Genomic DNA, 25,977 nt, shown 5'->3' with positions numbered 1-25,977 from the left:
AGTAATTTATTTGAATTTTTAAAAATATATTATAAGTTGCTATTTTATTTAATTTTTCATTAAATTTTTTATCTAATTTTAAACAAAAATATCCATATATTTATAAATAAAGAATACATTCTGTAATGTTGGCAACATTTTTGAAAAATTTGCATCTACATGACGCGTTTTTGTTGTATGTTGTATGTTGTAAAAGTGTAATAATGAGTAATATTGTTTGTACAATCGATAGAAGATAATACAAGTGTTAAAAAAAAAAAATTATATTAATTTTAAAGATAAAATTTTTTTAATGAATTTATTAAGTTGACAATAGCACATATTGTGCTGTTTTAATGTCTTGGTTATATAAAAGAATTAATTATTAATATATAATAAAAAATATATAATATATATATAACAAAACGCTTTTAATTTTATTAATTATATTTAAGAAATTATAAATAATTATATTTTAAAATGTGAATTTATAATTATTTTTGAAATGGTAAAATAAGATCTAAAATTTTTATTTTCTTTATTTTGAAATAACATAAAATAAATTGCTTATAAAGTTTATAAAAATGAGTACGGAAGATGAATATAATATAGCTACAAGATATAGAATTGTTCGTAAACATTTAGATAGTTTAGGCTATAAACAAGCACTTACATTTGATGCACTGCCACTAATTGAAAAATTGTTGGCTGATTTGATACAAACAACAGAAAGCTTAAAACATTTTAAAAATATTGCTCAAGAAAATATTGAGGTTTGTATTTATGTAATTTATTTATTTATTTTTTGTTAACTTTAATATAGATTTTATATAATTGATATAAAATTAATTGTTTTTAATTATGGAACTATCATAATCTATTAAGACACCCTTTATATAAAACAATGAATATGATATTATAATATATTGATATAATAAGAAAATATTTAAATATAATAGATATTTTAGTATAATTTTAGCATAGATATTTTAACATAAAAAAGTAATTATATAATATGATTTATATAATTGAATATTTTTATTATATATTATAATATAGGCACATATTCAATTACAATCAACAATTGATCCTTATAAATGTGATAATGTAAGGCTAGTGCAAGAATGTAACCAGCTTCATTCAGATTTGATAAAAGAAAAAGAAAGTCATCAAAAGCAAATTAAAGATCTAAAGAAAGAAATATATAAATTAGAGCGTGAATGTAATGATCTTCAACTATCATCTTCTCGCAATTTACATAGAATTAAGGAATTAGAAACTGAATCTGCTAAGAAGTCAAAAAGAATTTTGGAACTCCAAGGAAAATGTTTAAAACCATCTATTAGCAATGTTGGATTAGGTAATTATTATTATATTAATTTTATTTTAATTATTATATTTATTATAATTATAATTTTTATTTGGTATTATTCTTTTATAATATTTTTATAATTTAAAATATTAAATATTTTAAATGTAATTAATAATTGATATAATAAGTTAGTTTTATTATAATAATTGCTTTAAATATTTAAAGTTCAATTTTTAAAGATATTTTTTTAAAAAACTTTTATAATTTTATCTTTTATTATCACAGCTTCTAAGAAACGTTCTGTTTTTCCACTTCGAAGACCAGTTATAGAAAGTGAACCATTACCAAAAACAGGAACTAAATTTACACCATTACCAAATTTAAGCATTGTGGAACCAAAAATTATTGATTTGTTAAATATGGCAGATCATAAGATGAATTGTTTGAGTCATGAGGTAACAAATTTAAAAGGAGAACTTTCTTTACAAAATGACAATATACAAATATTAAAAAGTCAGGTATATTATTGTTAATTACATTCGCATGAGCTTACATTGCATGAATTGCATGAATCTCTTGAATTTAAAAGTAGTTAATATTTCATTACTATTAATTACAAATAATATTACATAATAATATGTAAATATTAAATTTTGAATATTTATTTAAAATTTACAAATATAAATATATTATAAAAATATTTTTATAGTTGACTATTAAAGAAAAAGAAATTTTACGATTGAAGAAAATGTTAGAAGGAGGTAGACCATATTTAGCTGTTTCTAAAGATTATAAAAAAGCAGAAAATAATTTTGTAATATCGGATAATGTAAATGATGAATTAAAAGTACTTCAACAAGAAAAATTGGAATTAGAGCAGAAATTAAAAGGTATAAAATTGTATATTCTTTTTAATATAAAATTGAAAAATTTTTGATATTATTTATATTATGTTTGTTCTATATAGAAGCTTTAAACAAACAACATGATGCTATGTCTCAAGCACTTAAACTTGCTGATCGAAATGAGGAATTGGAAAAGGAATTAAAAGACATAGATTATATTGCATTAGCAGTAGAAGCTGATTGTAACTCAACAGTTAAAGAAAATAATAAAAGAGTTTGTAAATTGCAGGTAAATAAATTTTTGTAATTTTTTTTAAGAATTAAATTTTATATCTAAATATATTATTATTAAAATTTAAATTTATATAGGAAAAATTAGAGAATGTAACGGCAAGAGTACATGTATTAGAAGATGAATTAACTACTGAGCATAGAGAAGTGCAAGAATTGAGAACAAATCTGGAGACATGTAGATTAGAGAAACTTAATATTCAATGTACTTTGGAATCTACTTTAGATGAAAAAAAGCAGATGACTGATAGAATAAATGAATTAACTGTAATTGGTATATAAAATTTTCTTTTTTCATTTTTATGTAAATAGTATTAAAAAATATAATTATATAAATTAATAGAGTTAATAAATATTTTTTTATGATATTGTAGAAAAAAATTTAAATGATGAGATTGAAAGATTGGCTAAGGAAAATGAAAAACAAAAACAAGATATTATTCAATTACAATATAGTAATAAGTTATTAAAAGAGCAAATGAGTGCAAATGATATATTATTAGATAACAATGGAACAAATGAAAGTAAAGAAAAAGGAAGAAAAAATAATTGTAATAAAGGTAAAATTATAAAATATAAAATATAATATATTATAAAATATATTTATTTATATTTTTATAAAATTAGGACAAAATAGAATAGATTTTCAAGAGGTACATAAAGAAACAAAAATTTTTCAAGATGTAAATCATGTTGGACATAATAATATATTGAAACAATTAGATGGAAAAGATATTGAAACAAATGTATGTATAATATTTCGTAATTGAATAAATATACTATTTTGAATTTATTTTATCAGTTGCAACAGGCGATTGTACAATTAAGAAGAGAACGAGATTTTTATAAAAACGAATACAAGAATATAAAGGATAAAACGATTGAAATAGACCACGTAAAATATAATTTGTTTTTTTACAATTTATACAGTTTTCTTTAAAACTTTTACCTAATATTGATAGATAATAAAAAAAAGTTTTTTATTTCATTTTTGCTTTTAAAAATAGGTTGATTCACGAATTCGAGAATTGAAATGTCATTTAAATGAAAAAGAAAATGCATTGGATAAATTACAACAAGAGAAAAGAGAATATTGCGAAAAAACTAATTTAGAAACGCATTTACATACTTATAAAAGTGAACATAAAATACCACATCGACTTTGCAATGTTTGCAAACGTGGTGTTATATGTAATTGTTCTCTAGTTATAAAAGATAGCAAAATGAAGGTAAATATAATTATATAATAATTTTTTGTAATTATTGTTTATATTATTTTATAATTAAAAAATATTTTTGCACTTAAAATAAGAATTAAATTATTTCATAATAAAACATATTTAATAATATTTAATTATAGTTATAAAAATTATATTTTTTAGAATATTATTGAACGTCTGGAACATGAACGAGATATTGCACGAGCTGATATCGATCGTTTAATTGAAGAACGTAATGCATTACGTGAAAGATTAAAGGTATTTTTATTTTTAATATTTTCATATATATTATTATTTTTATAAATCACCAAAAATGTTAAAGTAAATTTTTTAAAATATTAATATTATTAACAATAAACTTGATAGTTTCAAAATGAAGTCAAAAATGAAATAGAGTTTTATTAAATTTTAATTTTATATTAGCGTTTTTCATATTTTATAAATTATTTATAGATTTTCATTAGATTCATTTTATTGAAAATTGTATATTGATAATTAGATAGCAACGGAAGCACATACATCTGAACAGCGTCATTTAAGGGAAAATCTGACTGATGTTGAAACTCGACTGAAACAGATAGAAAAGGAACGACAAGAACTTTTACTTACGCAAGGAACACGAAGAGCAACTATAAAAGGACTTGAAGATCAATTACAAGATTTACGAGAAGAGTTACAACGAACCAAACAAGAATTAGGAACACAAAGAACACAATATTTTCAACTTCGGTACTATTTATTTTTTTGGTTCATAAAAATTTTATGAAATGTAATAGAAATTTTAATATTAATTATATTTTATATGTATTTATTTATATATAAAATATTTTATAATATAGTAACTTATTTAAATTATTAGCGCTCTACAAGATCAAACGGATCAAACATTGGGAGATGCTCAGAATCAATTAACGCAATCGGAATCCGAGTTAAATAAGATATTAGATCGTAATAAAACAATAGAGCGACAAAAATTACAACTTGAAAATCAAATAAAAGATTTAGAAAAAGAAATTAATAATCATAAAGTGAATATGACACATTTAGATCATGAAAAAGATCAATTGTTGGTAAGTAATATAATTATATCATAAAATATTCAATGATAGATTTATTAAAATTAACAAATAATTTTTATTAGATGGTATTGGATGAAAAGACAGAAAAAATAGCTGCTTTAGAAAAAGAAATAACATTAAAAGGACAACAAATAATAGGAAATGAACAACAGATTCATGATCTACAACACAAAAATGAGTGAGTATATATATATATATATTTATAAAATTTGATATATTTTTAAAGATAATTTTATCAGTAACCATAATATTCTGAAAGTCATACATTGTATATATTTACAAAATATTGACGAAAAATGATATTTAAATATTATACTTGATCAAACATTTGAGATAATATTATATATAATAATTCTTAAATTTTATAATATTAATAGCAATATATTATATGATTTAATATAAAATTGAAATATAAAACAAAAATTTCATAGCACTAAAATATTAAATAAATAGGAATTCTTATGATATACACATGAGATTCATGAGAATATTTTATAAACAATATTTATACAATAGTATTTACATATAATAGTTTAAGAAAATGCATTTTATCACTGACATATGCTATTATTCATAGTCTCTCATTTCAGTTCTTATTCGTTAAAAGTTTCTTATTCTTATTCATTTAAAAATTTATCGATTTCGCTTTTTCATTGAGAAACTTTGCTAAACTTACAGTAGGTGGTTGACAACCACCAGAAGAAAGAAGACTATTACTTTCTAATTCAGAAGTTTTAAAAGTATCTGTAATTCTCTTATATCCGGGTCTGCATTCGCATCTAGCTCTTGATTCTAATTCTTCATTTTTCCATAAACTCTGTTTTGGCATTCTTTGTGCAACTAACCATTCTCCTGCAGTACAAGGTCCTTGTGTATATAATTTGTAACAAGTTTTATTTATTTCTACCATTCCCGGTGTGGATTCGCAACTGTCATTAGTTTCTTCGAAACATTTTTCCAAGTTCTTTTGTACATTTATACATCCACATACTCCATTATAACTGATTCCATCAACAGATGGTCGTACATTATAATCGTACAAAACAATTTGTCCTCTCGGACATGGTCCTCTTGTTCCTATTTTGTAACATGTTTTTTCTTGTGGAAAATATAATCGTCCTCGTGTGCAAGGTATAGGAATGCAAGTCATTGAGTTTATTAACATATAGCCATTTTCACATGGTCCTTTTGTATAAAGTCTATAGCAAAATCCATTTTTATAAAGAACATGACCTGGTTTGCATACACACTTAGCACGAATTTCTCCTCCATTGATTATTGTATTTATTACAATAAAGTGGTGACCTTGTAAACATGGACCAATATCACCTGTTAAGAAATAAATAATTTTTATCAATAACATAAAGTAACAATAAATATTACAAAATTAAAATAAATATTCTTTATCATTTAGAAGTATTTTCGAATTATTTTACCTAACTGATAACACATTCCAGTTGGTTCATGATAGTGAGGTAATTTAGAGTGACAGCCACATATACCACCCGGTAAAAATAATTCTCCTGGTTCTGTACATGGTCCTTTAGTGTAATGTTCGTGACAACCACCGCCATTACCTGCCCAATGATATCGTCCAAGTTCTCCATTTGTAGAACAAGAACATAATGTTAGTCCATCTTCATCTACGGTGAGAAGTTCCCCTTTTGAACATGGTCCTTTGCTAAATTTGGGATAACATTTATTGTCTCTAGGCCAATAGACTTCTCCTTTTTCTTTGCATGGTTCTGGATCATGACATACACCCCACCTTATTCAGGATTAAAATAGTTCTATTATTTCTTTATTAATTATTTTTTTAATTATTAAAAATAATTATATAATTATATATAAAAATAATTATTAATTTAAAAATCGATTTAAAGAAAATTTTTTTTTAAATTTTTATTTATAAAGATTTTCACAACATCAATTATGCAATATTTCAAAAAAAGCATATGCTTTTATTGTAGAATTAAATCTATAATAAGTATATCTATAATGAAAATATGAGATTCCATTTAAAAAACATATAGTATTATAAAAAATTAAAATTTCATATATTGTATTTTTTCAAATTATACAACTACTTTTTCTTTATTTCAAAAGTTTTAAAAAATACACAATTTTTAAATTAGTTATATTAGTTATATCTATTTTTTGAAAATTAGGATTACGAATACATTTGATAATAAAATTTTCAAAAGTTGCTTTCAAGAATATTAAATTAAAAGTGAGAAAAAAGTTAAGAGTAATTGATCAATAGTAATTTGTTTCATAATAATGAAAGACTGTCGGACAATCGCTCTCAGTACAATATTCACTTTCAAGAAATATTTTTGAGAACAATTTGAGAGTTTTATTTTCAAATGTATCTTGTAATACCTAGATCTCCCAGATGTCTCTGGTACAGGTGCAAAGAACTGTCCCTTTGGACAAGATGCTCTTGTATATATCTTATGACATAGCGCATCTCTAGGAGATTGTGCAGTTCCTGGAGGGCATCTACATTCAGCTATAGTCCCACCTCCACCTGCTGCTGGACTCAGTTCCATTGTCTCTGGACATGGTGCTCCAATCTGTTAATCAAATTAATAATTAAACATAATAATTAAACAATCAATAGTTTATGTTAATGGAATAAAAAGAAAAAAAGAAGTATAAAAAAAAAATTGATTCTCTAATGTAAATTCTATTAAAAGTACTTCAATGACTCTGTAAAGAGAAATGCAGCACCTGCCTGGAATATTTTGTAACACTTTCCATCCGGCGGCCAAAATAACAATTGCCAACCACGTGGTTGAGCGGCACAAGGATTGCTTGACGGATCTGCCCACGGAGGAGGCATTATCGCAGATTTTACACGAACCATTAATGTGAACCAAATAATTAACAATAGATCTCGTAATGCACTAAAACATGTTTAATAAATTTATATTTAGTTGAAATTGAATGAAATGATTCAATGAAATGATATCAAAACAAAAATAAACTTTGTATCATATTAATATATAAAGTGTTTAATGCAATTAAGTTGAAGTAAGTTATAATTAACAAATTATATTTTCAGATATTTTCAATAGAATTCTATAATTAGCCCATTCCATTATAATCCAATAATAGACATATTCATTTTTACACATTATATTATTGACTATACAACTTTTAATATAGTATATCAACCTTCAATTTTTTATTAAAATAATCCATCATATTAATTAAAAATAAAAATATATCACACAATTTTATTCAAAATTATTATCAATTTTTTTCTATTTATATATATGTATAACTCTATAAATTCTTGAAAAACTATATATTCACAATTATATAAAAATAAGTGTAAATAATACAGAAATCGAAAAATAAAACATACAAGTATATAATTTAACAGTAAATTAATAAGTTATCTAAATTTGACAATATTTCAAGATAATTTAAAGTTTGTAACGTATGTTCATATAGATTTCTATAAAGAATCTATCGCTAGATAAAATTATATACTTAATACATGTATATACATTATTATTTATATCGATTAATATCAATTTAATAACAAATATTTGAAAATGTAATGCCGTTAAAAATATAAAAAAATTATATCACTCGTTTCTGGTTTCAGTTTGATCAAGTTTGATCCGAAACCGAGAAATGATTGTGATAGAAAATGTTGTCGCGTAATTTTGTCTACATATGTCAAGATCGAGGGTATCGGTAGAAAAGAGCAAAAGTACGACAGAAATAAAATGACCATACTTTCACTGTTTCACTATGGCAATGGCATTGTCCCTGGTAGCAGGGCTCGAGATGACGACATGCATGTAGAATAGGAATACTATCTTGTACATGTGACGCACAAGTATTGCAAGTTAAAGCAAAAAACACTTTCCTCTTTTTTCTCTTTCGACTTTATCCACTTATGGATAGACCAAATTGCTCTGAATACTATTTTAAAAATAATGAAGTTGCTTCATTTAAATGTACGATAAATGAACTTTTAAATAACTATTTTAATTATATGAAAAATTTTCTTTTATTTTCTGATAATTTTCTATTATTATCTAAATTTTTATGATTTATTTTAAATAATGTTTTGTCAACATTTTCTTAATGTTAATATATTTGATCATTTTTTAAGATTTACTTTAAAATTTCCTATTTTTATATAAATTGTTTTCTTTGATTTTTATATGTTTTTTTTAAGCTCTAAAACACTTTTGCATTTTTTATTTTTAAATATCGAAAAAATTCCAACATAACTTGATGAATTCGCCGAAGATTTTAGTTTTTAGAAGGCATTTGATCACTCATTTTCTTCCAAAATCGAGGAAGTTGTTAGGAAAGATGTATGAAACTTTGACAGTTATAGATCCTAACAGTTGTTTTCAAACAAGCTTTCTTCTATGACTTTCCATTGCAATAGCAGAACGAGTTTAGTTAATCATTTACTATTTATTAATTATATTTCTTCGTTTATTGAATATGAATATTTCAAGGTTAGGTCTGTAACATTTATGGTTTAATAAAAGGCCATATAACCGTTGTATCATAGTGATTATATTTAATAAAATTCATCGTATTAGAATTATAGAAACCGCGGGATCATAAATTGTAATGGTAGAAGTAGAAATTTTGCGAATTCCAATTTAATCGTGTATCTTCATCACATAGAATTTAAAAATAAATACAAAAAATATTTTATTCTTGATTTTCGTTTCATGCGAATCATTCGTTAAAAACTTTTTATGAAATACATAACAATTTCGAAATATAAATTAAATAAAAATTGGATTATTTCTCATTTATGTTCTAATTTGAACAAGCTCGTTAACGAGAACTAGTGCGTGTTACGGAATGTCGCTTCCTTTTTCCTGTATAATTATTACTTCTTATTGTCAAACTGGTATGACTACTTCTCGCAAATAAAAAGTGAGAGCGTTTGAGGTGGATTCTATTTACGCATTCTTATATATTTTCTTCATACACAAATATAGATATGAAATATATTTATATCTTATAATTTTATGTTAGACCAGTTTTTCGAAACGTTATTTCTTTTTATAACAGTATAAAGAAAATAATTTTTTCTCTTCATGATTGAAGAAATTTATTGTAAATTAAATTGTATTGAATTCTTTAGAGGTTGCGAGTTACCGCGCTAAATCGAATAAAATTTCCAGATTTATCCAAATAGAAATTCGCGCGTTCAAAGAAAAAAAAGTATATGAATAAAATTAATGGATAAAAAGGACCTCGATTTAAGATTTTATCACTTTTTATGATAAATAAGCCGTTCCGTAATAATGATCTCTCATAAATGAAAAGTAAGAGTATTATTTATTAAACGTAACATTGATCCACGTAGTCATTCATGGAGAGTCAATTTATTTTTTGATTAATTACACTTGTCTCGAGAAATAGAGAAGTATCAAGTCGGAACTTTCATTTTATTTTAGTGATAAATTACTATATTCATTTATGATTATCAATCGAGGGAATTTAAACGTGATTACGTAAAACCGGAATTTATAATTTGCGTTTTTAAATCACTTTCGCGTTATCCGAGTTTCTTTCGTTTCTTATTATCTCTCGTTCAGATCAAAGGGTATGTGAATCCAATTGAATTCAATGATGAATTCAAAATACAATAGAATTTATATCTTTTTTGAGAGATAATGTTATACATTTACAAATTTTTCGAAATATATGGTTGAACTAACTAATATATTCAAATATTACGATAGTTGAACATCGGAAAATGCGTAACTATAGCAACACAGTTTACAATAATGACGGCGATATTTTGTATAAAATTATTAGTGTGGGTGTTCGGCTCATCCCTTCCATTCTACGTAATTTGATATTGTCTAAAAGTGGTGATAGATATGTTAGGAAATTATTGGTAGCATTTATTACAGAGAAGAAACAATTACAATGACTTCCTTAAAAGGTTACCCCAGCTATTTGGATCGCAACGATGACAGATTTTATAGGTATGATTCTTCTGTCACTTGTTTCTTCATTAACATATATTATTATTATCTGATCAATAAATCAGATGAAATTATTCTCTCGCTCAATTTCAACTTCTAATCATCTTCCGTGGAAATAATCGTGTCAATTTTTTTCAAATTTTTTTTTTTTTATCTCTTACCGGAAATTGCTCAAATATTACAAAAGAGATATTCCGTGTTCGTTCGAAGAAGATTCGAAAAAATTGTTTTCTTAATTTTTTTTATATTACAATGTCAAAATTTTCAAATAAAAATTCTGAAATTTTACAAAAAAATATTACGAGATTATTACAATTTATTTTATTAGTGTCTAATTTGATTAATAATCATTAGCACCCATTTTTTTTTAATTCTCATCTCTCATTGGTCCATTTTTCGATGCACCCTTTCATCACGCTTTTTCTTAATTTTTTTTATATTACAATGTCAAAATTTTCAAATAAAAATTCTGAAATTTTACAGAAAAATATTAGGGAAAGTTTATTTTATTAGTGTCTAATTTGATTAATAATCATTTTTAACCGTTGTTTCGTAACGTTATCTCTTCTCATTTCTCATTGGTCCATTTTTCGATGCACTCTTTCATTACACTTTTTCGCTCGTTTTGGTCCACCTTCCAGTTTTTTATTCCTCGTTTATGTAATAATGGCGCGCGATAAAAAATCATCGCCGGTACAACAAGTCGCATTTCGGAATATACATTCTATCTCGTTCTTCTCGACTGGATTTTCTAGGATATGTGTGTATATATATATTTTTTCGAAAAAAGAATCGACATAATTGTTTAACTTTGGACTTTCATTGCCAACTGACTTTCTCCTTATTCGCGCAGTTGAAATGTAACGATTAGCTACAGCTTCATTTAAAATAATTTTTAACATGAACTCGTTGAACATTTTAAAATTTAAGAGTGATGAAATTTCCATTTTGAGAAAATCATCGCTGAATTTGAACTTGAATGAAGAGAGATTAAAATATATCTTATATCGTTTTGAGTGTATAGATATAATATCTTAAAGAAAGTTTTATCATTTTTTGACGAGTTATCGAGGGAAGGTAATTTTGGCTCGAAATGTTTTGCAATAAAAATAAGTTAAAATCATGTTAGAAAAATATGATACATTAATATCGAATAATATTTTATCTTCGTGGAAGAGTAAATTTGAAAAATTTGCCTTATATTCAATAAATTTTAATTCATTTAATGTCTAGAAACGCGATTTCTTAACCTTAATTATCTTAAATATCGTGTCTATAAGGCATAAGAAAATATATTTCTCCATTTTTTAAATTTTAATAATTATTAGACATGTAAGAAATCTTAATTTAGTGGTTATGAATATTTAAAAAAAAAAAAAAAAAAAATGTGTTAATATGTGACGATCCATTTCTGTGTTGTATCCTTATCTATGCGTTATATTTTAATTAACAATCATTAATACGCTCGTGTATGCTTTCGTGAATATGTAATAACACATTTGCAATTCAGTTTCAATTTTTCAATTTTCTCTTAAATTTAATAAAAGAAATTACTTTTTGTTCAAAATTTCTTATCATTTTTTTTTTATTTTGTAAAGAGATTAAAACTTACTTTAATTATTATTTTCATCCATTTTGAAAAAGTGAAAAATATATCTATATACATATAATTATATTGAAATTCTATTCAATGAATTCCATTATTAACTCCTTGCTCCTTTCGTTGTTTTCTAAATTAACTATCTAAGAGGCATCTCGTTGTGCCCTACTTAAACCGTTCTGGTAGCAAGATTATGTAAGAAGACGCAACCATTGAAATTGAATTGATCTTTAATCTCGCCAATGGATCACTTTGCAAAGATCAAACCGTGACATTTGTGTGTAGAACTGAATTGACCTTTCGAGGATAGCCATTGTTGTTGTGCAACCCTCATCGTAAACAAGCTCTTTATTCATTAAAAAAAGAAAAAGTAACGAGCGAATCCCAGCAAAATCTTTATAGATTCGAAATTTTTCGATTAATTTCAAACAAAATGAACAATAAATGTTGTTTACAATTATCTCTATCTCGTCAAATGATATTAATCTCGACAAATATATATTTTTAACTCGCGTGGGAAAGTATTTTTGTAAATATAAAATAATTTATAGAAATCGAAATTCGACGATACATTCTTCCGAGAAAGTAACGAGCATTGCCTTTCATAAAGTTACAGGAAGGAATAATTACGTTTCTTAACAACCACCAGCCAGTATCTCTCGCGGTATACTCGTTTTTTTAATTGTTTCGTTACATTTTTCTTGCTTGCCATTCGTATTATTCTAAACATGCTGTAGAATTCTTAGATATCGGGATCTCGTAAATTTCATTCAGAATTTTCAATTCTTATATTTCCCTTATTTGACTTACATGTTTTATATTATTATACGTTTAAGTATCTAGTAAAATTTAAACTTCGTAAGTAAAAATTCGTAATATTATTTTTTGAGAATCAAGTAAGATTGATAGAAGAGATAATTTTTACTCTTGCTCTTTGTATTTCATTTAATTTTCTTTTCTAACAATGCAAAAAATGAAATGTGATGACTTACGATGAATTTTTCATGGTGAAGGCGGGCGAAAAAAAAAAAAAAAAGAACTTTCCATTAATCGCACATCACAGATATTCACTAAAATTCACCGTGTTCTTTTGTCACGGCCGTTTGACATCCTGCGATCGAGGCATGCGCGAAAAGCGATGGTGTTGGTTCGAGCACCGCGGCAGCACTGACCATCGACTTCGAATCACCTCAAAAGCGGCTTCGTACTGTTACCTAACTTCCCCAGACAAGAGCAAAATCTCTTAGATCGGCACTCGTCTTGCTTTTTTTACTCCTTTCTATCCACGATGATTATCTAAAGAAAAAAAGAAAGGAAAAAAGGATGCAGAGAATATTGCTCGCCATAATTAAAATATCTTACATTTTTATCTGTTTTTAATTGCTATTTTTCATTGTTATTTGTTTATTGGTCTTTTTTTATTTTTTAATCCTTCACTATCTATTATTTGCTATTGTTTATTCATTGCTCGTTGTCTACTTGCTAGTTTATTTATTACTTTATTATTTATTACTATAGATTTTACTATTTGTATAGATTATTTACTATTTGTTACACGTCAACTCTCTATTCATTTCTTATTATTTATTACTACCATCTATACATCACGTTGCTGAGTTTTTGTTTTATTCATTATTCCGCTTAGTTAGTCTCTAGTTACAACTCTCCATTTGTTATTTTCATCTATGTGTCTTAAGGATACTTATATCCACATTTTTCTTTCTAAGGATTGAATTTCAATCCGCTTACCAAATGCAACCTGTTTCTCCTGATAATATAGCAGTGCCAATGATAGATTTACCAAACAAAAATTTTTTAATCCATCTGCATGCCATAAATGCCTTCTCAACTGCACATACTCACCATACTCCCCGCGTTTCTATCCGTTGGAATTCCCCATCCAAGTTCGATAGGGAGAATCAGATCCGTAATAGTTCCGTGATTCGAGTAGGCAATAAACTCTCGTGCGTGGGCTTTCGTAACGTTCGACGTTACAATGGGAATGAAATCATGCTCGAATATTTCCCAATCCGTTCAGGATTTATTATTATTATCTGTGACAACCTCCATCTTTAAATCTTTAAGTGCGTAGCCCTCGACAATAGTCGCGACAAGTTCGTACGATGCACTAAGTTTAAATAACAAAAAGAATTCTAAGAGCTGTGGCGGAAGGCAACAATGAGCGTAAACAGTGTGAAAAAAAATGTGAATATTTCCAACTGCAATATTTTCGTGCTATCGAATTTCAAACTTTCTTTGTCGTTTGACCTTTGAAAGGTTGTATTCGTTGCTGTAAGATCGCGCTTTCATCGAATTGTGTTACTTAACTCGAAAAGAATCGAAAGTCAGCATCAGGATCGGTTTACAGTGAACTAAACTTGTTGATGATGTCTGTTCGAGATCCTCGTATGCGGATATCCGTAAACTGGTATCTTTATAGTCAGAAACTGGAATTTTTCAAGATCTTTAACTCTGTTAGAAGAAGGGAATGAATTATCTCAACATTTGAGATATATATATATATATATTTTCTGTGTGATTTTATTAAGGATTAAAGATTTGTTAAAGAATGAATTTTACTTACTAAATTTAAAAATAAACAATATACGTATAATTAATAGTTCGTTATTTAAAAATCTTGTTTTCTCATTTAACGATTCGCTATATCTGGTAAAAGTTTTAACTAAAATAATAAATTATTTTTATCGATTATTGTAAGTAAAAGTAATATCTAAGAAAGATCTGATTTCCACTTATATAATGATACTTAAATTCTTGTCTTCTTCCTTTAATTCATTTGAACGTACGAGTAATTTTTATTTCTATCTCTTTCGTTTCGGTAGTTTATATGGTATTTTACAAAATAGCGGAAACAATTTAACATCTGTTTTTAGAAAATTAACGAGTTGTAAATGGCCAGGAAATATTGTAAAAATGTTTCTTCCTTGTTACTTTCTTACAATATTCTAAGTTGTATGCTTGCTATAATATGGAAAGTAAAAAAAGTAAAAATACAAATTTTGTATAGGTTATACATAGTATTTTATATATGTATATATATATATACATATCATATAATCAGTATTACATACCATATAATTCTCAACAAGAAAATAATGGGACTGAACAATGATTAAAAATTTTCAATATATAATATACGATATACGAGTATTACCATATTTTCGAATCTAAATTTCACGTCAAAAACTTTCATCCACTTGCCCATCTTAGAATCTCCTAGACGTATCAAATTTCATCTTCTCCAAACCAGCTTATTACACAACTTTGAGTTACGTAACTAACGTAATACATTACCAAACTGTAAATTCTGCCTTTAGAAGAATCGATTGGACGAAACTTTTAATCTCTCTGGCTCAGCTCAATCTTGCTCCACCATCACAATACCTACAATTCCCTCTTTCGTCCGTTCTTTGCAAAATCGGGCGAAATCTTATCTTTGCTTACGTTTGAAAAATTATTAATATTTTATCGGACTAAATGCAAACATTTGTTAGTCAACCATTCATTTCGATTTAGAAAATAATATAAATATGGAATACACTAGAAAGTTCGTAATAATTTCTCAAAAGCATTAACGATCATTTGTTGCGGCATAAACAACTCCGTGCATGTCCGTTTTAATAACTCGATAAATTCTGTCTAAAAGAAATGCGCGTTTTACATATATATATATATATATATATATATATATATATATATCGCGGTTTTTTTTTAGAATATAAGATTTTTAGAAAGATTACAACACAGTTCCTCGTGCATCCTGTCGAGAGTGCTTCTCACGTTCTAACGTTCTTCCCTGCTTTTCGAGGAACCGTGCAATGCCCTTTAACGGTAAAGGTGAACAGCACCTTTAAAAGGGCGTTCGTTTTGACACGAAGCACCGGCAGATACAGAATTCTGGTCGAGATACCCGATCAGCATAGATACCATCTCCAGAGATGCACTCGGCCGTGTAGACGTTTCGTGAACCTCTGATCTCTCTCTCTCTCTCTCTCTCTCTCTCATCAAATAATTATTCCACGAAGCAACGTTGAAGAAAAAAAAATCTAGAAAATTTCAACGCTTAATACACATTCGAATCGTAATTGAAGTTTGAAGAGACTATCATACCTGATAAATTTCGTCACGTTGAATATATATTGCAATAGCTTAAGAATTACTTGAAAAGAATTCAAGATTATGTGATTGTGGATCTCTTGATAGAATCTCGAAAGTGTTCAGAGCACAACCGCGAAATTCATTCGAATAACACGATTTCTTATCGCGGTTTCGATTTCAAGGACATTCCTCAAGATGAACGAAAATGAAAGTATGCCTTACTCAATAACATCGCGTTAACGGGACGAAACGCACGTATGGATGACCTTCGTCGTTACATCGAAGCCTTGAATTTTGTTTCGGTTTGAACGAAACGATTAGATCTTCTTCCATTTTCTTTTCCCTGCTTGAATTTTTTTTTTTTTTTCCTAGTTCATTTCCTAGTCACATAGTTATATAAAATATATATAGAAAAGAATAGAAGTAAAAAATTGTGCTTTAAATTTTGTTGTTTCGTAGTTATTTGGAATGTTTATTAAATTTATTGGTTTAATTTATTATTTAATTGAGCGTATTCACAATTGTGCTGTTTGTCTCGTAATCTTTTTATTTCTTTGTTACGTTGTTACGCACGCATTGTACGTAATCTGTAAATTGAAGGTTTTTTTTTCTCTGTTGATTCTCTCCGTTATGAAAGTCTTCGTTAGGAAAATAAAGAAACTCTTACCGCGATTAAACGAAAAGGAAATGTATATAATCGGTGAATTTCCGTGGTCGCATATGAGAATTTGTATTTACACGAGTGTTATAAATTGCTGCATTTTCTTTTTTATTCTTATGCATATATTCTGCTTCTATAGCCGCTTAATGCTAATTCTTGATTATATCTAGAATAAACGTAAGTTGTGTTATTAAGAAGTAAAAGTAATGATGGAGAAGGATAAGTGATATCTTATTAAAAAAAAAATTTCATTTGTTTAACTTTTAGATATCGTGTATATTAATAATGTTATATAATATCATTAAATATTTTCAAAGTAATAATAATATTTTTCAGCTTCGAAATTTTCAATTATTCCAAGCTTTAAGTTTTATATAAATAATAATGTCATTATATTAAATAAATATATAATAATAAGTATTAAGGAAACATTTTTTTTGTATGCGAACTTGATGATTTTCTATGTTATATACTCTTCCTCTTTCTCTTAAATATGTATAGAACAGTTCACTTTCCTTCATTTATGTGTGAGAGCGAGATAGATAGATAAATTCTTCTATCTAACTTGTTTACGGTAGTTGTAAATATTTTCTATTTCCATTTGCGCATTTCTAACATCTGATATCTTCATATTATTGTTGATATTATTTATTATTATTATCAAATTTATTTTTTTTACATGCATATTCGAGCAATAATCATTTTTGATTATTGTATGATGCAATAATATAAATAATAGCTAATTCAATAATTAAATATATTATATTGGATTTGAAACAATTATTTTTATGTTTCTTCGTGATATAATTCCGTTTGTTCTTATCGTATCTCATCGATTCTTTATCCATTGTACTACTTTGAATGCTGTGCACTACCATTACATATCTACGTTATATATATAATAAATTTTTTTAATTGTATTTTAATTTAATATAAATATTTGAAATTTAAATATATTTTTGTTATTTTAATCGATTATATATATATATATATAACATTACCAAGATAAAAATCGTTTTTTCATCTTTTATAACATTCTAACCAATTTAAACATATTTATGGGCATCTAATGTGTGCGTGACGAGCTTCGGTCAATAAGTGTTTGAGAGATTATTTCCACTTTCATATAGGGGAAATATATGGATACGAACCATTGAAGGAAGCTGTTGGCATCAGAGAAGGATGTCGAGATGAGAGAAAGTCTGTTCGTTGAACAAGTTGCTCTCTGTTTTTTTTTCTCTCTTTGAATCCTGGCGACTATGCATCCGCGTATTATTACTGCTTACATAACGCGCAGACGCATAATCGAGACGCGAAGAATCGATAATCGATTGTCCAAATATGGCTAATACAATATTTTAATCTATTTAATTATATTTCTCTTCTGAACTAAAACTGGATTTTTTAATATTAAGTATTTGAATTAATTTATTTTATTTTATATATTTGTTTTCCTATCTCTCATTATTTCGAATGAAATCATAGCGAAAAATATTTCATATAAATGAATGATTTCTAAATGAAGGAATATGTATAAATATTTGATAATTTCTTCACTATAGTTTTTCTTTTTTTTCCACTATTAAAAAATAATATACGAAGAGAGAGAAATAAAATATTTTTTATATCGTATGAGCATCTCAGGATATACATTAAATATCATTTAAAGCGACATCTGCGACACATATTTACTGTACCGTATAATCGAAAGCCATTAAAGTTGCGATTTGTCAGTGATCAGAATGTTTTAATAACAAACACGTGCAACGTTGCATGTCGTGACTTAATGTCTGCTTTCTACGGCTCTTTTCTTACGTATTCACTTTTTTTTTTGTCCCTAATAAAATCGGTTTTGGGGTTACGTGATTCACAAACGAAACGAAATCTGACCACGTAAATATTTCTCCAAGAAAGAATTAGGCAATAGCCTATCTAATTCCTCAACACACTCGCGCTGCCCTTGTCCCCTTTTTTTTAGAACAACGCTTGCGCCACGAGAGATGGGCGTATGATTCGCATAATAGAATAGATTAAGTATCGATACATCGATGTAATAATCGCTATGTGACAGGTTCGACTGAAAATGCGACTCCGCTCCTATGTGGCGTTTATCCTTATCCATACATCCATGTTTAAATGCAAGCTTTGCGATCACATTTTCATTGTTCGAAATGATTGCTCAAAACCTTCGTTGAGAATTCCTCTTGTTGATGAACTGTTTCGAATTCGTGTTCCAATGTTATAGATCTTTCGTGACATGTTTAACAAACATGTTTGTATTTATGAGAGAAAATGAGAGATATATTAAAAGATATATAGTACAGTAGTAGAGCGGTAAGATTGCTGTAGATTATAAAACATAAAGATAGAAATCCTCGGAATTTAAGGAAAATATCGAAATTGAATAAATTTCAATACATTTTAGTCTATCTTTAATAAGGTCAAAGGAAAATCAAAGTATGTTTTCTCATTTTTTTTTTTTTAATTTGTTTCAATCAATTTGCAACGAAAATTATTTATCTTATTTATTTTTCAACAGGATGTGCGTGGATCAGACCGCGGACGCGAATCGGCAATTAAGGTCGATACAATTGGAGATGGAAAATCTTCAACGACAATTGCAAACGGTTTCGTACGACAGAGATAACGCTATCCAGGAAAATCGACGAACCCAAGACGATTTGGCTGCGGCAACTAGCGAAGTAAGAAATCTGCAGCGCGAATTAGAAACATCTCGTGGCGAGTCGTTTGATCTGAAGAGACAGCTTCAGACTTACGTTAGCGAGGTCCGCAGAGCTGAGGAACTTCTTAACAGAAAGGTGATTTTATTAAAATTATGAAAATATATTCATTATTGTCAATATTTTTAAAATTTCAACACATTTCCCTTCTCACAGGAAAATGAGAGATCAGAAATGTTGAATCACTTTAGAAGCTTAAGCTTGGAGGCGACCGTTTTGGAAAATAATAATCATAGTTTAGAGTCTGAGGCAGCTGAGGCGAGAGGAGCGCTTAAATCCGCCAGGGATAGGCTGTTGGATTTAGAACGACAATTGGCTGATAAAGATAGTTTAATAAGAGGCTATGAGACTCAGGTTAATGATTTTTTTTTTTTTTTTAATAATTCTTCCATAAATAATGATATTTATTTTTGTAATAATATATAATAAAATAATTTGTAATATGAACACTTTTAGATCAGTGAATTGACTCAAAATGTGGCAAGTTTGGAAACACAGTTACGTCAACAGGGAGAACAGAAGCATAGAGCAGAGGCTGATTTAACTGCTGTTAGAGATCTATGCATGAAATTGGATGAACAAAAAGATACACTTATGGCACAGCTGGACGATAAAGATACGCTTAAAACACAGGTAAACAGATTTATTTTTGTAATTAAGAATAAAATTTAAAGAAAAAAGAAAAACTTGATTTAAGATGAACGAAATAATTACACATATATTTGCACGTGAATTGATAAAATATGGTGAATGGTTTTTTTATTTTGTGTTTTTGACTTTTTAGTACGACATGCAAATTGCTAAATTAAAAGCGGAACAAGCTGTCATTCAAGATCAAATGACTAAAGATCGCGCGACAGTAGAACGACTTGAGATGTTATTGGATCAAGCAAGACAGGAATCTATAACTGCGCAAACTAATAATCAGGAGCTTCAAAACGAAATGTCCAGATTAAGACAAAAAATGTCTGAACTTCAAACTAAATTGTAAGAAATTTGGTTATTGATTATTGTTTTATTAATTAAGAATAATAGTGATGATAAATTTGATCATAATTTTTTTATTATTTGAAAATTATAACAAGAAATATTCTATTTATTTATTTATACATTTATTTCTTAATTTAAAATATTATAAACTATTGATAATTCATGGTAATATCAATAATTAACTACAATTTTTTTTTAACGTTGTAGATCCTCAGAGTCAACAAAACTTCGACAATATCAAACTCAAGCTGCAGAGTATTCTAAACAAATTAGTGAACTTCGTAGACAAGTTACGAATGAAAGATTTGATCGCGCGAGAAAAGAAGAAGAAAATCGTAGGTACGTATGCGCATTATTTACGATTCAGATTTTCAGATAAAAGTAAAATCTTGATTAAGGTGGAAGCTGGAAATAGCAATATTGTTTTCGATCATATTTTTCTTAGACCTTGTGAAGATACTCTTGATTCAGTTCCTGTCCAAGTTCCATGTCCAAAATTTTACTTTCCTAATGAAACAAATGAGACAAAACACAGGTAGAAAAATATTTAATTAAATAATAGCAATTTTAAGTGTAGAGGTGGATTTTTATTATTACTTAAACAATTTTTTTATTTATATTTTTTAATATAAATGAATATTTTGATAGCTTTATAATTTTACAGTTAATAAAAAATATTTTATTGTCTATATTAAGGAAAAATCATGTAATTTTTGTAAATTTTTTGTAATTTATATATTTTATTAACTTCTATTATTTATTACTTCTAGTTTCTTTTTTTTTTTTAAATTAAAATATTAAAAATTTAATATCAAATAAATTGCTTTCCACCTCTGCATTAGTTTTTGAAATTCAAGTGATAAAAATAAAAAATTAAACTGCCAGGCAAGTAGACTGGCTGAAGAAACCTTACACCGCGATTCCCAAACAACCTCAAACAAATAGTGGTGCGCGATCGATAATTGAGCGATATTCCTTTCCTTTGGATTGCAAGTGTTTGAAAAATGTCTTGCATGATCTAACGCCGAAAAAATCAGCATTTACATCTTATGTTTCAAATAATGAAGCAGAAGTCTCAAAGCAGAATAATCCTAAGAACTTTAACAAACCTTTGTGATCGTATAATTATTTGCATATGTTCTATATTAGACTTATCATCTATTTTAATAGCATATTTCTTTGCATAGAAATAATAAATGAATTTTAATTCAATGCTTTGGAGCCATTTAAAATATTTAATATTTATATTAATAATTAATAATATTTTTATTTCTCAGGAATATTTAACTCGTTGAAATTTTAGTGAAATTTGAAAATACACTATAATTAATTTTAATTAATTATAATAATATAATTAATAATAAAAAAAATATAAAATATTATTAAATATATAACTATTAAACTATTATTGTTGCAAATTTCATTAAAATTATCAATATTATGATTAAATTATATCCATAAGCTCTTTGCATCCAATTAAATATTTTTTTTTTTATTTGCAGGTCTTTAAATTCGACACCAGACAGTTTTAACGTAGATTTAAATGTGGTTATATAAAATCATTTAACCTATCCTAATCAATAGATATTTGCAGAATGAAACAAGCAAAGAATACGATGGACTGGCTGAAAGAAGCAGAATGAAAATAATAAATCCCGTCACTATATCACACTCGGGATATTTAAACTTGCAAAACTACAGATGCAGTAATCATGCAAAACATATTCACTGTGATGTTCCTTGCATAAATATAATTTTACGTTCAGATTGTAAAATGCATTCCAATCTGTACAGTTATCTACAAAAGGAAAATGCGCAACAAGACTTACAAAATGAGAATCCATCTCTTTTTCAAGTCAACGAAAATTCAATGAAAGTTGATTTTAAACCATTAAATACGTCTCAATTTAATTCATTTAATGAAAAATATAATAATACTGCTTTTAATACAGAAAATTGTTTTAATGTGTCGCAGTTAGTAGGAATGCAATATGAAAAAAAATATAATCAAGGTAATTTTTAATAATATTTCATAAATTTGACAATAATAGTCCACCATTTCATATGATAATATATGATATTAAATAGTAATAAGCTTTGGTTAAATTCAAAATAAATTTGTTTTCCAAAAACGAAACAATTTTAGGACAATCAGAAATATTGAATAAGGATAAAATAAAAACTTTAAATGCAGATAATGATGTTGAAGCTAGACTAAAAGTAAATGAATTTGTTAAATATCATGCAGAATTCTGTAAGGAATTGTCCACAAAAAGTTTCCCTATTATAAAATTGGAAACTACAAAACAAATAAATGAAAATATTGAAGTTCCTAAAAAAGAAGATTCGTCGTTGAATTTCGAGAAAACGACTACGAAAAATGAATCTATAAAGTTCCTAAATGATTTAAAATTAACTACGGAAAATATAGAATTAAAACCTACAAATAAGTTATCTAATTTCCAATTTACAAGATTGGAAAATCTACTAAAACCTGTAACTTATACATCATCTAGAAAATTTTTATACACGAATTTTAGAGATCCGTATGTTACTAGAAATTTACAAGAAAATAATCAAATTCAAAATACTATTTGTAGTAATAAAGCAGAAAATATTTACAAAACAAATTGTGAAAAATACGAAACAGCCATAAATTATAAAAAGGATAAATTTTATAAAAGTACAAAGTTAGAAAATAAAAAATTTACAAATTTGCCATTTCAAAAAGAAAAAATCTATGCTAATATAAATTGTAACAAAATCAATTATTCTACATTAAATATAAAACAAAACGAAATTGACAACAAAACTTCGAATACAAATTTTATGAATCATACATTTTTGAAATCTACAAAAGATTTTGATCATAGTGTATGTGAAAATAAATGTGTAAATACAATTGATAATACTTTACTACAAAATATGCTAAAAGATGTTAAAAAATTCAAAAATAAAAATATGACAAAATTTAATGATCAAAGTTATCAATTTAAAGAAATACAATCTAAAAAAAAAGATTATAATTCTTGGAATGAAAATTTAACTTTTAATTCATCAGAAAGGAGATTGGAATTTATGCAAATGTTACAAGATATTAAGAAACATACGGAAACGTTAGAAGAACAATTAATTATTATGAACAAATGTAGAAGAGAAAAAAGAAAAATAAATGAAAAATTAATTTATACTTCAAAAAATTATAATCTTCAAGAAAAGAAAAATATAATTACACAATATCCTGAAAAAAAAAATATTTGTATACAAGATTCATATTCATATTGTGATTTGAATTGTCATTGTTCATTATTGAAACCGACAAATAGTTTTTATTCACAATATGAAAAACAAAATATAATTCTATTACATGGGGAAAAAATTGCAATGGATAAAAATGATAAAAAAAATAACATTAATTTGTTAGAATGTCGTGATGATTGCATCAAAAAAGTAAAGGACATCCAAATTCAATGTGTAAAATCACTATCTTTTAATATTCATGATTCGAAGTTTAAACTAGCAACTACACTTATATCTAAAAAAGATTGTATGTTAAAAGACAAGAAAAATCTTAATTATGTATCCACTTATATCCAAACAGATAATTCACAAACAATACAAATTAAAAAAATTTTATCAAATGAATTAAGAAATTATTCAACAAAACAAAAAAATAAAACAATTGATATAACAAAAGTAAATAAGAAGCCAGTATCGTTATGTTGTAAAGAAAATGCTGTTATATTATTAATTTTAAAAAAGATAAATAATAAATGTTTAAAGTGCAAATATAAAAAATCAAAGTTCTTGCATTTTAAGCCGAAATGTAATATTAATTCGCGTATTATGTACGATCAGAGAATGATTAAATATAGATTATCCAAAGTACAGATACCTATTGTGTTCAAATCAACATACATAAGATGTAAAAGTGAGGAAGATCTTCATTTTAATAAAAATAATTACGAACTCTGTACAAAATATTCAACAAACAATTGTAAAATATCTGATGTAACTGCAAGCACGCAATCGTCTAATTTATGGATTACTACTGCCACCTCAATTTCTTCTATCTCAATTAATAACAATAATAATTCTACTAACGATTTCAATAAAGAAAAAATTGAAAGAAAAGAAGGCTGCACAATAAGTTAATAATTGATGCAAAACAAAATCAATAATATTTTATTTCAATAATATTAATTATTTTTTTAAATAAAAATATATAGAGGTGGCATAAGATTTTAATTAATGTAATTTGACAAAAAAATGTGAATAATGAAGCAAGCAATAAAATATAATTATTTTCAGATATAATTCAAGTTGTAATTTTGTATGTATTTCTCTTATATTTTTGTATTTTTTAAAATTACTGTAAAATTTTGACAACATTTATAAACTATAATTTTATGACAAATTTTTCGGAATTGTAAATTTTAAGAGATAAAAGATATTAGCACTATAATATAATAAAAATTATTAAATAAATTTATTGAAAAATTTTTTTTTAATAAATTTTTTTCGTAAGCTAAAACTTTATTTAATTATTTGTTGAATTAATGTTTTTTCTTAGCATTTTGTAACATTCGAAAATGTTATATTTTATGAAGTAGAAAATATTATTATATTTTATAAAGTTCTTTATATTTGTTACCGAATTTAATCATATAGATGAAAACATGTAAATAAATTTTTACACAATTTTATATAAACAAGTAAATAAATATCAAATTTTAAAGAGACGCAAATTTTTGGATCGCAAAATGTCAGAATAAAGTATAAAAATAACATACAAAGTAATTATTGTATTTAACTTATTCTTCAGAACATATGTATACGTGTAGATGATAATGTGGCAAAGCGATAGCAAAATTTTTCGGAAATTTAACCAAGAATATTGTTACTAAATTTTTTAATCAGGTACGCTGAGACTTGCTTGCTTCTATAAAAAGTATAGTGCAGTCTGAGAATAAACATTCAAATAATTATTATATTTAATTTTAATAATTCTCTTTTAGTATTTAGTAATTTATTATATCATTCTTTTATTCCTTTACACATATTGTTATGATCTCGATGATCGTACGAAACGGTGAACATGTAAACTAGATAATTACAAATAATAAAAATAAAAAGCCTCTCATAAGATT

The 25,977-nt window shown here is 26.0% G+C and overlaps 3 protein-coding genes across 12 annotated transcripts; 2 read left to right on the top strand and 1 right to left on the bottom strand.

Moving 5' to 3' along the window:
- The first annotated feature begins 137 nt into the window (after positions 1-137).
- Positions 138-24,717, top strand: LOC100866144 (uncharacterized). Of its 8 annotated transcripts, XR_015292716.1 has the most exons (22): positions 138-752; positions 1,039-1,339; positions 1,577-1,809; positions 2,001-2,181; positions 2,259-2,425; positions 2,506-2,701; positions 2,802-2,987; positions 3,055-3,173; positions 3,230-3,322; positions 3,435-3,656; positions 3,810-3,905; positions 4,147-4,376; positions 4,507-4,717; positions 4,789-4,904; positions 19,636-19,915; positions 19,994-20,191; positions 20,294-20,470; positions 20,622-20,824; positions 21,035-21,166; positions 21,273-21,362; positions 22,422-22,839; positions 22,974-24,717. XR_015292716.1 is itself a non-coding variant. In XM_086910705.1 (21 exons), exons 1-21 carry the CDS (start codon positions 564-566, stop codon positions 22,382-22,384), a joined length of 3,675 nt encoding a protein of 1,224 aa, XP_086766831.1. In that variant the 5' UTR covers positions 138-563; the 3' UTR covers positions 22,385-22,461. The 8 variants fall into 8 exon arrangements, 6 of the variants coding, with proteins under 6 accessions (XP_086766831.1, XP_086766827.1, XP_086766826.1 ...); XR_015292717.1 differs by lacking the exon at positions 21,273-21,362; XM_086910705.1 differs by lacking the exon at positions 22,974-24,717 and having other exon boundaries at positions 22,330-22,461.
- LOC105735042 (uncharacterized) lies at positions 4,910-18,371 on the bottom strand. 3 transcript variants are annotated; one of them, XM_012484765.3, is made up of 6 exons: positions 18,248-18,371; positions 13,309-13,612; positions 7,464-7,635; positions 7,109-7,302; positions 6,163-6,494; positions 4,910-6,055 (listed from the first exon to the last, which is right to left on the bottom strand). In XM_012484765.3, exons 2-6 carry the CDS (start codon positions 13,320-13,322, stop codon positions 5,352-5,354), a joined length of 1,416 nt encoding a protein of 471 aa, XP_012340219.1. In that variant the 5' UTR covers positions 13,323-13,612; positions 18,248-18,371; the 3' UTR covers positions 4,910-5,351. The 3 variants fall into 3 exon arrangements, with proteins under 3 accessions (XP_012340219.1, XP_086766833.1, XP_012340220.1); XM_086910707.1 differs by lacking the exon at positions 18,248-18,371 and adding an exon at positions 14,180-14,763; XM_012484766.2 differs by lacking the exons at positions 13,309-13,612; positions 18,248-18,371 and adding an exon at positions 8,480-8,617.
- LOC147657216 (uncharacterized) lies at positions 22,602-25,977 on the top strand. Its single transcript, XM_086911092.1, has 3 exons — positions 22,602-22,703; positions 22,780-22,801; positions 22,923-25,977. The coding sequence occupies exons 1-3, from the start codon at positions 22,602-22,604 to the stop codon at positions 24,980-24,982; spliced, it is 2,184 nt and encodes a 727-aa protein (XP_086767218.1). The 3' UTR covers positions 24,983-25,977.

This window comes from Apis florea, unplaced genomic scaffold (genome assembly GCF_048593485.1).
Source record: "Apis florea isolate Af1SG1 unplaced genomic scaffold, ASM4859348v1 contig_3203_pilon, whole genome shotgun sequence".
Taxonomy (NCBI): Eukaryota; Metazoa; Arthropoda; class Insecta; order Hymenoptera; family Apidae; genus Apis; species Apis florea.
The sequence above is the reverse complement of the archived record's forward strand: the minus strand, read 5'-3'. Positions and strand labels throughout refer to the sequence as shown.